General features: G+C 36.7%; 1 protein-coding gene and 1 long non-coding RNA gene across 16 annotated transcripts in view; one reads left to right on the forward strand and one right to left on the reverse strand.

Annotated features, from left to right (window-relative positions):
* TSHR (thyroid stimulating hormone receptor) overlaps positions 1-16001 on the forward strand; it is an 84508-nt gene that overhangs the window by 29844 nt on the left and 38663 nt on the right. For 7 of the 14 annotated variants that reach the window (XM_083839791.1, XM_083839784.1, XM_083839786.1 and 4 more), the window contains 3 exons: positions 4791-4865; positions 12995-13069; positions 14294-14368. The exons of 2 other annotated variants lie outside the window; for them this stretch is intronic. In XM_083839791.1, coding sequence (XP_083695917.1) covers positions 4791-4865; positions 12995-13069; positions 14294-14368 — 225 coding nt within the window. Of the gene's footprint in view, positions 1-4790; positions 4866-8349; positions 8674-12994; positions 13070-14293; positions 14369-16001 lie in introns of those variants that run through there. 5 more of the 14 variants (XM_083839788.1, XM_083839785.1, XM_083839780.1 and 2 more) reach the window with 3 other exon arrangements.
* Positions 1-16001, reverse strand: part of LOC310900982 — a 38117-nt gene that overhangs the window by 19935 nt on the left and 2181 nt on the right. Inside the window, exon 2 of one of the 2 annotated variants that reach the window (XR_014585496.1) lies at positions 198-364. This is a non-coding gene — a long non-coding RNA (uncharacterized lncRNA). Of the gene's footprint in view, positions 1-197; positions 4785-16001 lie in introns of those variants that run through there. The other variant, XR_014585497.1, reaches the window with a different exon arrangement.

The raw sequence follows: 16001 nt of genomic DNA on the forward strand, positions 1-16001 counted from the left end.
CTTCAGAATTATTCTTCAGAGATATTAACTGAATGTAGAGTTTTACCTTCCCCCTGTTCCACATTTACGTGTAGGAAAATAACTTATCATAGAATCATACATACAAATAGCATACATACAGCATGCATACAGTTGATACAGCAATAACCTACCTAAAATTATGACCTGACATGGTAGTGTTACATTCTCTCTCCTACCTTTAGATGAAACGTGCCTGTTCTCAGTCTTCCACTTGGTGCCAGGGTGCTTCATGGTAGGAAGGAACAGAAAAACAAAGATGCTCCTCCAGAAGGCATCAGTGCTGGGCTTCTGCAGTGGAATTCTTTCTGAATTACAACATCTTCTGTTATTAATTTGTAAAAGACTGTGAAGAATAGACAAAGATTTAAATTTCAGTAACATCAATGTCCTTCTGGATTTTTCTTATAGCATGACTACGACTACAAATCATGAACTCTCACCTTCTTGTTAAAAATTTTGGGTTAAGGAATTAGTACCTATATTTTAACTACAATTCTTGTGTGTGTTTTTCTTGGCCTCTAATATACCACACACCTCATTTGGCTCTCCCAGCCCATAATTGCCATTAGTAATGAAAATTACCAGATCATTCCTTGCTTTGTAAACTCATAGAGAAAATGTTCTGAAGTTTCACTAAGATGATATAGACCATGTTTACTGTTCCAAATATACTTTGTTTTGCTACATGGTTTCTACTATACAGTTTCCACAAATAAACTTTCTTTTTTCTGAGCTGAATAAAAAATTTAGTTGGCCTCCTTATGAACCTTGTTTAAACAAGAATTTTAAAGCTACTATTCTCTTAAATTGATGTGTCTATGTACTCTTGATAGCCAGAAGTAGAGATTGTTTCCCTTTGCTACAGGAATGAAAAAAAAAAAAGCATTTAAATGAAATGCTCAAGTGCAAAGCTAATTCCTATCAGGAATGCATCAGTGCACTCAGGTACATATGCTTCATTCTGACAATAACAACACTGAGAAAAGTGTTTTATAAGGTATTCAGATGCAATAGAAATTTCTCTTTTTTTTTTTCATCTTAAAGTTGAAAAATCTTGGTAGAAAGGCTTTGCCTGGTATTTCCATCCTCTTCTGACTTAGGACAGGTGGAACATACAGTACTTTTAAGGTCAAAGGTAAAGAACTTTTTTCCTGGGCTCAGAGGGGCTGAAGAGGACATGGATGATACTTGGGGGTTACATTTGTGAGTATCTTATAGACACCTGCTGCATACCTCCCCAAGCAGTTTTCTCCACAGCTTCTCCAAACAAGGCAGCAGCCCTGCACTGCACAGCTCCCTGTGCCAGTAGCCCCACACAGAGCATAACATTTCTTCTGTGCACTGTGATTCTCCATGCAATTCCTTTTTCTTTCCAAATCTCCAGTGCCTTTTCACACCCCATATACACTGCTCCCACACTGCACAGCACCTCCCCTGCTCCCCAGTGCCAGTCCCTATGCTCCCTGAGGCACCCCACACATCATCGAGCTGCCCTCCAGCAGCACCAGATGGGAGCTGGAGCAAGTGGCAGGCAGCAACACAGCACAGGACAGGGAGCGCTGAGGCTGGAGAAAAACAAAGGAAGGTGGAGAGACAGAGAAAGAAGAACAGTGAGGGCAGGAAGAGGCCCTCGTGGCTTCTACCACAGGCTTGTTTAAAATCCTGTGCGCTCAGGCTTTTTCTCAATGGTGATTAAAGTTATTTAACTGCAAAGAGACTTTTGCCAAAAGAGAACTTGTGCACATAGTGTTTAGGTTGTGACTGTACTCATGATGGGTGTCAGAGGCATTTTGGAATCCTGCAAGTTAAACACAGCTGGTACAGAGAGACAGTGCTGAATTACCAAATGTCTTCAAACTGGGAATTTCAGCACACTTTCCCTCTCTTTCCTGTGTAACTCCTTATGGTTCTGATTGCTGGGATTTTTATTTCTTGCATTTAAATGTGTTTTATTATGTGTTCATTAGCCAAGGCACTGGTTAGTTCAGAAGCACTCTGAACACTTGGAAGTAAATATTTACGTACAATTAATACTTTTCAGTTTGATATTTCTTTCTCAGAGGAGATTGTATATTTGTGCATGTTTATCAAGTGTTGATCTAGGTGACACTAAAGCAAATAAAACTACGCATGTCATCACTGATACCGTCATTTAATTAATATACACAATTTTACTTGTTTACAAAGCAGGAGAGCGGAGGTCAACACGCAAAGAAAATAAGCCATTTCCTTCCCACTTTCATCCCGCAGCTGTAAGATGTAAAACTGTAACTCAGCCAGCTCCAAGCCAGCCAGTGTAGTAAAAATGTGACGTGCAGAGCACTGGGAAGTCACAGCTGCAGGCGTGAGGGAGGGGAGGAGGAAACACCATCACCACCCCTGCTGCTCTTCTGCCTCCTCTCATATGTGAGAAAAAGGCACTCACCTGCCTGGGGTGAGCTGACCCGTTCTGACCATGGGGCACATAAAAAGTGCTCTATAATTCCCAGCCCCAGCTGCTTGGCATGAGGTGATGTTTGCTTATTCTCTGGTTTTCATTTCATTTTCTGTCAAGCTGATTTATATACAGCTATTTGCAACACAGAACAGCTTTTTATCATCATTATTTGTCACTGATATCACCTATCTTTTGGTATGTTAAAATGTAGGCTCTGCTAAAATGGAATAATTATTTTTTCTGCTAAGACTGGAACTTCAATTTCTTGGGCAGTAGACATTTACTGCTTACAAGAAAACAAAATTAAAGCATCTCACATAAGCATCTAATTCTGCAATAATCACAGAGATACAGACTGGAAATACATTATTGTATTCCTCTTTTTTTTTTTCCTTCCTTTTGGAGGATCTGAGTAGCTTTTTAAAAGTAATGTTACCATGGAAAGAGAATCCATTGGTCATGAAATCTCCACTAGTAACTCTTCTGATATCTTTTCAAACATTGCTGACTACATCTCCAAAATAAGCAATAAGAAGTAGATCTCATGTTAGAAAAGTTAAAAACAGCTCAGGTAATATGTCTTTAGCTCCAGCATAGGCAGGACATAAATTCCCTTGAAACAGTGAGTGGTATTCCCTAACAACCAGCAGATGACTAATAAGCTGCTCACAAAGTATTGCTTCCAATTTTTAAAAACATTTCAGGTATTTTTGAAATATCCATTGAAAGAAGTTAAATTTCAACTTTCACAAAAGCTCAACAAAAGAATAAAAATCTGATCCATTCTGTCTTGCATTCTGTCAAATCTGTCTTGCATTTAAAAGCCCTCCTGAGTTAAAAGATCATATTTATATTTCTATTTAACATTGTTAGATTTTTTGCTTTGTTTTGGTTACAAAACACAACACAACCCATTTAGAATAAATGCAAAATTCCGGTTAGATAATTAAGATCTGACTCTGGGTCTTTGCAGGCCTACTAAAGAGGAGGAAAGGCATATAATACTCTGTTTATTATCATATTTTATTCAATTTTGACATTTAAAATCCACTTCTAAGTCTCTTCTGGTCAATTTAATTTAAATTTAATATTTAAAATAATGGCAAAGTTGCTCAGAGGATGTGTAAACATGCAAAATATTAAAAACTGAGTCAGTAACTTCAATTGGAACCAGGATTTTTTTTTTTAAAATCTTTTAACATTACTTTTGTAGACACATGATCACGTGACATTCAATTTAAGAAAAATGTCACATTTTTAAAAACGTAATTTTTTTTAATTTCTTTTAGTTAAGTAGCAAATTAAGTAAAGATAGTTAAATATTTTAATATAATAAATATAATGAATATGTAAGGAATTCCAATTATTTTTAAAGATATATAGATTAGAAATATATGAAATGTGATTAGAAAAGTAAATAAAATACAAGAATACATCATATAAATGCTATTCCAGTATTGATCAATTTTTAAACATTTTTAAAATTTTAAGAGATTTTGAATTGCATAATCCGAGTAGTAATGCCAATGTTACTCTGAAAATTTGCACTTGTTAGTTGTATTGCAACTTTATTCACACTTCAAAGCCTTTAACAGAGTAGTTCCAGTATTACTGTATTCCCAGTGGTGATGGAGAAACTCTGAAAGGCTATTTTCTCACCACATTCAGTAGATCACCAGCAGTATAATTGCTATTCAGTCTAAACTGTTTTGTAAATTAACATTTCTTAAGCTTGTTGTTTTGTTTTGGAGCCACATTACACCTTATACCCTTTATGACATTCACTGCATGGCTAGAGCTTCTTTCTAAATTCATGTTACAGCATATTTTTTTCCTCAGCAATTAGTAAATCATTTGCCCTGATGATAGAGAAATTGTGACAACTGTTGCAGTGATTGGCCCAAGGACCACCTTCGTCTTTCCTTTTTTTAATTCATGTATGTAGAAAAATATGCCAATTTACCTGAGAACTAGGTCTCCTTAGAAAACACTAAGGTGATCTTTGTTCCTTAGAGAACACCAAGGTGAATACCAAGTGGGAAAAGGGAAGAATACCAAGTGGGAAAAGGGAAGAAACATGATTCTAAAATGTGAAATCTGAACATTTAGTGCCTATCACATTGCTGTTTTGTTTTTTAATGGTAGTATAGTATACATCTAGAACATCAGCTCAAATCAAAGTCCTGTTAAAAGTTCCTCTGTCAGACAACGTCAGTGCCACCTCCCATGAGGTGGATGAGAAGAGAGAGGAAAAATAAAGTGGCTTGTTGGGCACTAGCCATTGCTTGCCAAGGTCAGTGACTTGTTTCTTTTTCTGTTTGCTGGTGTTTAGCTACATCTCCATAGATGAAACCCTTCAGAGTCTGGAGGCCCATTCCTTCAACAGTTTAAGTAAAGTCACTCATATGTAAGTACTGCAATTAATTAAACGTAAATAAATGAATGCAGTGGTTCAAATAAATTTGAAGATGTGTGGAGTAACTTACATGTTGATTTATGAGTTGTCATTCTCTTCTCCTCTGTAGCTAAATATTCCTTTTCTCATTTCCTTTCTCCATATTGTGGAGTCGGTCTATTTTTTTCCCTTGTGCTTTCTTTAGTTCCCTTGCTTTTCCATATCCTCCTAAGTGTAAGAAATTTAGTGAAAAATACGTAGGACTGCACTGCGAGCTCTGGCTTGATGGCAAGTTTATTTAAACTGGCAGCTAAGAATTGATTCTGTCAAGTTACTAAACATAAGTGTAAAACATTAACATAAGCATAAGTAGTAAGGCCATAGCACAGAGCAAAATGGCACTAGCAAGAGACATGAAGAGTAACAAAATCATTCTGGAAGTGCACTAACAATATAACAGAGCATTTGTCTGTTTATTAAATGGAATGGGGAATGTTATGGGTAAAGGTTTCTGACAAGTTTTCATACTTTTTGTTCTTATCAGTCCTCACCAAAAAAAAAAATCTACCATAAGTGCAACTAATATCAAGGACAAAGGGAAGAGATACAACTTAATGTTCTTTAACCTCTTCTTTCCTTATTCTTACTTATTATTTTCAGATTGTGTCAAACGAACCTAACATTAGGATGTTTAAAGTCCTGTATGAAACAAAGTCAGCTATCTTTGAGAACTTGCAGAGGATAAGTGAGATACCAGAAAAGAAAGAAAGGCAAAAACTGGGTCTGTCTTTTAAAAGAAGCTGTGATGAAAGCAGATTAACTTCAATTCCTGAAAAAAATCTGGAACCAGTAATCAAACTAATTGTGTGTAAACACAAAGAATACTATAAAATGAAATTACAAGCTACATGGATTTAAGAACAAATCAGATCAGGCTATCTAATTTCCTTCTGCAACAGGAAGGTGTCAAAATTACAGTACTATGGCTTTTGGCACTATATTGTATGACTCTACACTATAAAAAGGCTTGCAGAACAAGGCCTAACTGAAATAGTACTGGGGCAGATATAAAAGTAGCAGGATACCTGCACCCAGAGAATTCTTGTCATTCAGCATTACCTGTCAAAATGAGAAGTTAATTTACTGAATAGGGCTTCACAGGATCCATCCTGCACCTGGTTCTCAGATCCAAATGAGGGCAATGCAAAGTGTGTCAGTATCAAAAAGCTCAGATAAGCTGCAGTTTGGCACATTTTAGAGATTTTCGTGTGCAGAGACTCCACGGAAGAGCAATGCCAGTCATTAAGGGTCCAGAAAACTTTATCTGAAAGAGTTTCTTGTCCAAAACTAGAATATGACAGAGGCAGATACATCTTTTAAGCATATAAAAGGTTGCTGCAAGGGATGAAACTATTATCCATTTTTCACACTGACAAAGCAAAACTAATAATAAAATTAGATTAAGGGGCAATCTAGGAAAAGCTTTCTTATGGTTGGCATAAATAAATACTATTACTTTCCTAGGGAATTTGTTTTTGTCACTGGAGGCCTTTAAGTCTGTAATCAGAAACTTCATAGGTCTATTTAACCTTCACTCAGAGAAAAAGATTGAACTAGGTGATCTCTCAACACTGCTCTATTTTCTATACTTTTCCTTTTAATTTATACAGTATGAAACAGAAGGGTTAATAAAAATAAAGGAGAAAATATAATTACTCTTACTGTAGATAAAGAGCAACTAACGCTGGAAAATGGAAGTGCCTACCCTACAAATCCCTGGCAGATTAAGTTAAGAGTAGAGTCCAGGATCCTGAGACTTAGTTTAGTCCAATAACATGTTCCTTTAATATTCCTGAATTGGTGTCATAGAAAGCTTTGGTGTTATAACAGTACTTATCTTTGGTTTGAATTTAGCCAGTCTCTTCTTCTGTAGATGGTTTTTCCAGGCCCATGTTACTCATTCTCCCTTCCTGTTTCACAGTTGTTGTGTCTTTAGGATTTCTTGTTTAACAAAAAAGAACATTTAATGAAACACTTACTGGCATCCCATTTTATAAGTAATAAAGTATTTGGCACTACACACCTTGTGGTTCACCTTATGAGAAATTAAAGACAATAAAATACTCTCGGGCCATCTCATTTCGTTGAAGAGCTCTTCCATGCAATACCCAGGGTTGTATCATATTTAAATTACATGAATATAAAGTTTTCTTAAGGATGGCTTGAGGAAAAAATGAACTAGCTGGTTAGATAGCTACTATTATTTCTGTATTAGATTCAAAGTGAATAATGGATTAGAAATGTCTACCTCAGGATGTTAATTCATAACACAAAAAGGATCTCTTTCAAACGGTAATGTAAGCTTTTGCATATAAAAGCCACTTCCATAAAAATGTGCATCTTGAAATGTGACTAAAGGAGTGGTAGATGGAGCTATAGTGTTTTCAGTGCTGCCTCTGGCAGATGAAGGCTCCCCTAGAAACCATCCATTGCTCTACAGAATGCTTCAGCACAGAGCACCCAGCTGGCTGGCTGTAAGGCACTATATCCACACTCACTCTACAAGCCTTCTCTCCCAGAAACCAGGTCAGAGCACAACAACAAGGTTTGAAGCCACCACATTATCGCACCCATGTCAGATCCATGGCCTGCACATGCCGTCCGTGATGCTGCAGCCTGTGTAGGAGTCAGTGGAGCTCAAGGGCACCTACACCTTCTGCACCTGTGGTACAGGCTCTGGGGAGGGCATGGCGGGGAGGAGTTTTCCTCATTTGTTATAGAGGGTAATGTAAGACCCCCTATATTTCTCACAAGGCACTACCAAAAAAAAGAAAATGTACATAGACAAACTATACACATATAATTATGAAAGAACCATAAATACTTCTCAAGACAAGACACCAGAACCAGAAGCTTACTCGCAAAGGCAAAACCCCAACCTCTGCAGCTAGCCCATGAAGAAGGGCTAACTGTACTACTCAAAAGCATTTATACACTTTTAAAATCTGTTTGGAGGTAAAGCATACACATTATTTAATCAGAGAATACACAAACATCTGGCAAATTAGGCAGTTGCATATAAACTGGAAAAGAAAGCTATTTATAAATTTGACTGTTTTTCTGAATTGCTTCCATAAATCCTCTGATTTGTTAACACTTCTCATTGTTGGGTTTGATTTACTTTCCAAATAACAAGATTATTCAGGGATAAATGTATATGTTGTGCTATGCATTTGTTTAATGTTCTCCACTTACATAGTTATTTTCAAAGAATTATTGCTAAAATAATACTGGATAAAGAGTAGTATAGGATATGTTAAAAGAAGTTGAAGTTACTCTAACAGTTTTGAAAAGAAGTCATTTCAGAGAGGTTAGCTTTCATAGGTTCATTTTTTCATGGACTTTTCATAGAGCACAGTTTTATGTAAATAATCTTTTTACCCTAATTTAAACTTATATACACAGTTTAATTTTTAAAACATTTATTTTTCTACAGAGCTTCTTATGAGAAAATTTAGTGTTTATGGAAAGGAAGAACTAATTGCTCGGCCTGAGTCAAGTGCCATGTGAATAGGCATCCTGTGTTCGTCACCACTTCATGCCAAGCCTGCTAGCGTGCCTCACTTTTGATCTTCAGCACTCCATTTTCCTGGTCCTTGTTCCGTTCTGCTTCTGTGCCTCCATCTTGACTTCCTGTTCCCTCCAGACCTTAGCTGCATGTATGCAGCTAGTCCGTCTTCCCCATGAGCCATCTCTGAGCATATATCGTATTTATATGAACCTAACCCGTTTGAGTGCTGAGTAACTTCTGCAAAATGAGGTACTGATTAACTGCTGTGTTTTAATGAGATGGATCTCATTTCAGTTGTAATTAATTGCAAAATTCCCACTCTTTTAAGATTAAAATCAGGGCCAAGACTTTGTATTAATTTTTCCCCAGTGATGTTAAGTTGGTCTAACAATATTTTCTTATTCCTTATTTTTGTCATTACTGTTTCTAAGTATGTCTGCGAGACAAATTTAACATGTTTACAAATTCAGGACTGTCTTTCCCATACAGTGACAAAACTGTATTGTAGATACAAATGTGAAAGTGTCAGATTAGCAATGTCTGTGTGTGGATATCTTACTAGTGTGCTGTAGCTTGGTAGCATCAGACTTGAGAGCTTTTCGAGCTAGGTCTTTTTTCTCAGGAAAACATTTTCATGTAAGGAACTCCAGAAAAGCTTTCTTTTCCCCCTTCCCTGTGTCTCTGCTCACTCTCCTCATCTCTCCCTCACTTCTCCCCAACTCCTCCCTACTTCAAATGCTCTCTCCTCTTGAACAACCACATGAAAAGCACTTTGAGCGTATGGGAGTAGTGCCAAAGGTTGTGGTTCAAGTGGCTTGCCCTTGTATATGCAGCGTCATTTAGAGAACTTGCACGGCCTGCTCTCCATCTCTGCACTGGGCAAGCGTTGGGGCAGCTCCCCCAGGCCAACGCTGCACTTCTTGCAGCCAGCTCAGGGAGCCAGGTCATGGGATATCAGGCTGCAGAAAAGAGATGATTTTATCGAAGGGTCAGAGGCAACTGGAGAGGAAGGCTGAAGAGGGAAGAACTGGCCCTAATAGGAATCTGAATGAAGGGGACTGCTGTAAACCTGCAGCGAATTTCAGGGCACTGAAACTAGTGCTGTGTAGAAAAATCTTGTTAAAAGCTTATGTCTGGAGGTGGGGCTGAGGAAATTTTTTGGAGCTAGCAATGTGAAAGCTTGGCAGGTGTGTGCAGGTGGAATGCCACGGATAGCTGCATTTGGGGGGACAGCATCTAGGCTGCACAGGGAGAGGGAAACGTGGAAGTCTATGTACAAGTCAAAGAGGCCAGGGAAGCTATAGACAAAGTAAATCTAAGTGGAGAGGGGTCTAGTTATTACAAGAAAAATAAAACAGATGATTTAAAACATTTCAGAACTGCTGACCTAGATATCCTTATTATTCATACATGTTTCAGCACAGTAGCATTATATTGAGACTTTGCTCTGATTTGCAGTATCTGAGCTCTGGTCTTGAACAAACTCAGGGGTACATCAATATTGCAAAGCAAGTTTGAAAGATACGTCTGGTAAATGAATTTTAGAAGCCACATAAATATGTGAATGTTTTTGCTTTTTTAAATTCATGTAAGATGTGAAGTACCTTATTAATCTTTCTGGGATTTATTTTGCAAACTTGCAGCTCATTAAACCAAGTAATTCATCGACTAATATTCAAGTAATGATTATTAGTTTCAGTTTTAGATTAATTTTGATTTGGAACTAAATACTTGTGTCTGTTTATAAGTATGTTATTTATAGGTATTTGTAAGTATTATCACAGGACCTTAAGTATGCCACTAAGTAGTTTTCTTTGCACATCTGTTCCTAACTCTAAAAGGTTTTTAAAGTAATTTCTTTAAAAAGCAAAACTTAAGTGCTATTCATGGACAATAAGACTTTGGTTTGATTGTGAACCTAGCACATTTTTAATTACTAGTCTGAGGGCCAGAAGTGAAGTTTAAAACTTTGTCTTTAAATCACACATAAGCCAAGTGTACATGGTTTCACATACTTTTAAAAAGTAAAACAGAATCTGAATATTTTGTATTGTAACTTTCAGTAATTTTATAAGTGTTCCATAAATAATTCTGTTATCTTAAGGGTAGATAGCATCAGCTTTCTTTCTTATTAGCATTTCTAAGTAATTTTAGTTAGGATTGTGAAGTGAAAGATTTGTTCAGGACACCTTTCACCTCTCTGCATAAATGCTCAGCAAGGATACCTATTAAATATCTTAGTTTTTTTTAATATCTTTAAGCACTTTGCTCCCAGAAATACTCAGAATTGTTACATTGCTGCTGGGCACAGAATTTAAGCCCTGTATGCTAAGATTAAATTGTATTTATATTGTGTATCAAAGTTCCATTTCAAAAGTCGCCTAAAGTCACCTCTCACAGGCACTTATATACCAGGGAATTAGCCTACCAGACATTTTTAAGTATATACTTTGGCTGTATCTGCGTTTTAGGCAGCTAAAACTACTAATATTTTTTTCAGAGCTACTTTTAAAAGGAACCTTAAGTTTCTAAATCCGTGTGTTTCAATCTTTTCAATTCACTGATTCAGAAAAGATTACTGATAGAAGTGCAAATCCGGTCTAATGAATCTACCGATACTCAACAATCTTTTCTTAATTTTTGGAATCTTTAGAAGTAATCCTTAAACCACAAGAGTCTTTTGATTACAATTTGAAAATTGCTATCATATAGCATTTAGGCAACTTTGAATGTGTACTATTCATGATTGATTCACGTAGAATAAATTATGAAATCTATCTTGTGTTATCACTATCCTGTTAACCGATGTGATCAGAACTATTTAATATCTTTCATCCTTTCAGAATTACTTCATAGGCTGCAATACTGATGGAGCTACAGATATCCTTTATGTCTGAGATTTTAGAGAAGATTCGTTCCAGTATTGTGATATTAATGATGTTTGAGTATGCAAAACAAGGACAGTTTCATGAACAGAACTAAATTTGAAGATCTTTCTCTTTTCCATGCATATGAAATGAGAGGCCAAATATTCAGCCAGTCAAGTTCAAGAAACACATTTGACTGGACTAGAAGCAGAGAAAAATGAATTTTTCTCCTGATTTTTTTGTAAGCTTAACATGCACTTGGGTCAAATCACCTTTTCCCTTTTTATACCTCTCTAACCCACTTTCTCATCCATTTTGAGAAGAGACTTCTAGGCAACTGTTTGTCTAAAGTGCCCACAACGGGCCCTTTTTGTCCTTTCAGACTATAAGAAACCTCTATAATACAACATCTAGGATGAAATGCAATTATAAAAATGTATTATATTTCAAAGTACACTTCTTCCCTAATCCCAGCATCACCAATTCAAGGAAATGGAACAGCAAGGGCATAAACCTTTCCCCATTGTTCAATGTATATATTGATTTCCTCACTAACAGTCTTTAAGCTTTTCTCCTATTACTGTGCCAAATGTCTCATCTGGCAATTTTAAATCTTTTATTCACAGATTAACTAGTATTTCATTTTGCTCTGTTAAACAGCACTTGCCCTCTTTTGGCCTAGTTACTTAATAAAATCTGCTTGAATCTCATTCTGTTATTCTGTGCTTCCAATTTTAGTACCATCTGCAGATTTTGATTTCTTACTTTCAATACCCTCCTCCAAACTGCAGAGTACTATGAATAGCAACAAGCCAAAACTCAATGACTCTATGATAGTCCAATATATTATGCATTTCCAGACTGAATGTTGATCTGAAAACTCTTTCCCTGGAATACATTTGGTCCACAACAAAGGAATATGCAGCCAAGAAGCTCCTGACTCCAACTTTTCAAATGTAGCCAGTGATGGAAAAAACATGTCAGTTCAAGTTTATGGAGCAAATTCCACTGTTGGGAGTATGATTGCTACATAACTAATAAAATAATTTGAGAGAAGCAAGAGACTGACAATGAAGATTTCTCTTAATAACAGAAACAGTACTGTTCAAAGAAACTAACAGACATGAAGAACATTTGAATACGGTGCTATAGTAGTAGTTTTATAACTATTAACTACATCAGTTTAACATACAAGTAGAAGCTAAACCCTTGTCTACCTACAATGTAAACAGTAGAAAATGAAGGCTTGGAAGATGGAAAACTGTTTTCTCAGTAAAGCAGCATACATAGAAGATGAAGTCTTGGTATCTGTCTCCACATACTGATTTATATATTGTCTTATCTTTTCCTACTTTCATTTCTCAGATAACTTGGTTATAAAGATTTTATTATGTAAGAATGATTCCAGTGGCGGAGGTATTCTTAAAATCCAGCTTCCTGATACCCTGTGTTGTCAGGACTGATCACTGATTTGGGTTACTTGGCAGTGCTAAGGCATGCTAATTTAAATACTACTGTTTTGCACGATGTCTATGCCCACTTTTTGGACTGACCTAAAACCAGAACATCACCCACAAAACCCACACCATCATGCCACCCATTTTAACTTTCATTTTAACATTGCTGGTTTCTGTTACAATAAAGAAAGAAAGAAATGATTAATCATTAATTATCAATATAGTAATGTTCTCCTTTCTTTACAGTGAAATTCGAAATCTTAGAAACTTGGATTACATAGATCCAGATGCCTTTAAGAACCTCCCACTGTTGAAGTATCTGTAAGTACTTAGCATCTGCAAGTAGTTGGCACTTAAGCCTTACAGATAACTTTTTTTTTTACACGACAACAGTTTATTTGCATTTCATTTTGGAACTAGTTGCAATGCTTTTCCATACTTATTTTAATGACAGACCACCAGCTATAATAAGGGGTTGGAACTTTACTTTTGCAAGAAAGGAAAAGGTACACAAATTCATCAGTAATTTCACTATTCTTGTGATCCATTAAATGTCTTCAATACACAAATTTTTGCCTGACAAAATTCCACAGCTAGTATTCTGCTAATGATAGTGCTGTCATACTACATTTGTCTAGGGAATAGTGGGAAGAGAGATACAATAGAAATTACACATCTTTTCTATTTGTTGGATATTTATATAGAGTTTTAAAGAATATCCATCAGCTACATGTGACAAATAAGTCTATACCTGATTTCATATGACTCCTATGGTAGAAAGGAGTCTTGAGGGATTCTCTATATCCTAGTGAAGAGCAGCACAGAGTAACCAAACCATAGAATTATAAAATTATTGCACAGGAAAGAGAAGATAAAGAGAATATCTTATGTAATTTTTAGTAACGTTCAGAAGACTCTGGAAAGGGTTGCGTGTGTGTGGTGGGAATAGCAGCAAGGAAGAAAGATTTTCCAGATTTTTGCTGTATATCTGAAAGCGATTAAAAAAAAGGTGGGGGGGAATGTAATCAAAACTATTGAATTTCAAAGTAGTTTTAAAATTTGAGAACTATATTTCCTGAACCCTACGGAATTTCAGAAATAAGGGGAATTAACTGTATTCATGTTAGAAGACTGTTTGGAAGACAAGATTTTTCCTTTTTAGAGGTATTTCAACAGCTCTGAGCCTCAATGAAAGACAGAGGATTTGGGGCCCAGACAATAGTCTGAAGCAGCCTTAATCTCACAAATGAGCGCAAAATTGTATTTTTTTTCTCCCTACTCACTTCACAGGCTACTTCCCTCTGCATACCTACTTATCTTTTATTCTGTGTTCCCATCTTTTAGATTCTATCATTTACCATAAATTTAGTATTCTGATTTTTTTTTGTTTTTTAACTTCTTCCATCCTTGTATTTTGGACAGTTGATTATATGTGAGTTGATTGACAATAGAGAAATACTGATCCTGCACTGTTGAATAATTTAAATACACTGTATGTCTTTATTTGGTGATCCACTACATGTAATTCTTTCTCCTCTGCTTCAGTGGTATTTTTAATACTGGACTCAAAGTATTTCCTGACCTCACCAAAATCTACTCATCTGATGTGAACTTTTTACTGTAAGTATCTGTCCTCACCGTTAGAATTCTGCCATCCTCAGATCCCAAGAAAACCTACAGTAAAGGCTTACATTTTAGAGAAAAATACCAAATAAGTCTGTCAAAGTACTTTTCCTCAAGTTGTAGTTCAATGATCATTAGTATCAAATCTGGGAAATGCCAGGTCACCTAGCACTAAAAATTTGACGTAGATGAGACACACAATCTCATTTCTCTTAAGTTACAGAAAGTACATGATACGCAGTTTCTATAGGTCTTTTGCTCTTGTTTTTACGCTGGCTGTGCAATATCTGAATCAGCCTGACATCAGAATAGCATGGGACCTAGTCTAACATGCAGCCTGCTAGCATGTAGTCAGCCTGTCAACATCCTTCTAACAGATTTGTGCTGGCATGGTGAGCTTGCGGTACACATTTTTGGATACTAGCATCCATTAATGTCCCACATTATTGAATCATAACCTCAGCTGGCTATCTGCCTTCTTTCTTTTGAGCACAGACAGCTCAAGAGCAGGAGAACTGGAAAATCTTTAAAGCAATTGTTTATTGTTACATTTCTAAAAAAGGTCAGAGTTGGCCTTAACCTTAAGGAAGGTTTCACAAGAAAGAGTTTTAAGGAAACCTTCACATTTTCATGAAGGTTTATTTTACTCCAAATATGTTGCTTCATACAATTCATGTTTTAATACAGAAAACCCCAAAACAGAAAAGGAGTTTAAAAAAAGCAAATTACCAAAGGTTGGAAATAGAGTTTCTAAGTCCATAACTCAGGAGCACCTTGGTTTCATGACAATGAGGTCAGCTCAGGCTGGCACATGTGTGCATCCATGCGTGCAGCCCTAAGAGTACTTCTGAACATCCTAAATGTCTGTGCTACAGCAAATACCAAAAAGCTTTGGAAAACCTGGGAGGCCACAGCACAGCATGCTGTGCCTTAGCTAATTTGCACTGTTTCCTCAGCTTGAGCCCATCACAGGCCTCCTTTATGAGACTGAGTTCACCACATGCTGTCTGAATTCACACTGCTCTTACTACGCCAGTATAGTCACAGGCAAACACCCATAAGTTTGGGAAAAAAAAAAAACAAAAAAAAAACAGATCTGTGCTGTAGGAAACTAGTAGCAACTAACATCAGGCACAGCCACTCTTTATCCTAAGAACCTACTTGCACTGCTGAGTTTTAATTATTGTATCTCAGTGCTTCTGGACATACATTACCAGGCCTCAGACTGTGGTTGATTGTTAACGAGCTGCTAACACTAGTAAGAGCCCTGGGGCTCTGCAGGAAGAGCTAGCAGTACCTCTAGCATGACAGCAATCCTACATGTAAATTCATATCCTCAGCTGATGGACTCCATTAGTCCTGACTGTAATATCCTTATTTCATAACTGCAACAAGCACACTTCTCCCTTCCCTAACATCACAGGGCTCCTTCAGGGTCCATCACTTTTGCCCTGTGTGTATATGCCTACAGCACACTGAGGGGAATTGACAATGGATATCCATCACAAGCGGATGCAGCAACCTCCAGCATAGCCTCTTGTGTCCATAGACATTGATGTAATGCTGGTAGCACCAACACATTTCACTAGCTCAGATATTCTGAACTCCTTTCTTTCTCTACTACTTCCAG

This window comes from Anser anser (genome assembly GCF_964211835.1).
Source record: "Anser anser genome assembly, chromosome: 5".
Lineage (NCBI taxonomy): Eukaryota > Metazoa > Chordata > Aves > Anseriformes > Anatidae > Anser > Anser anser.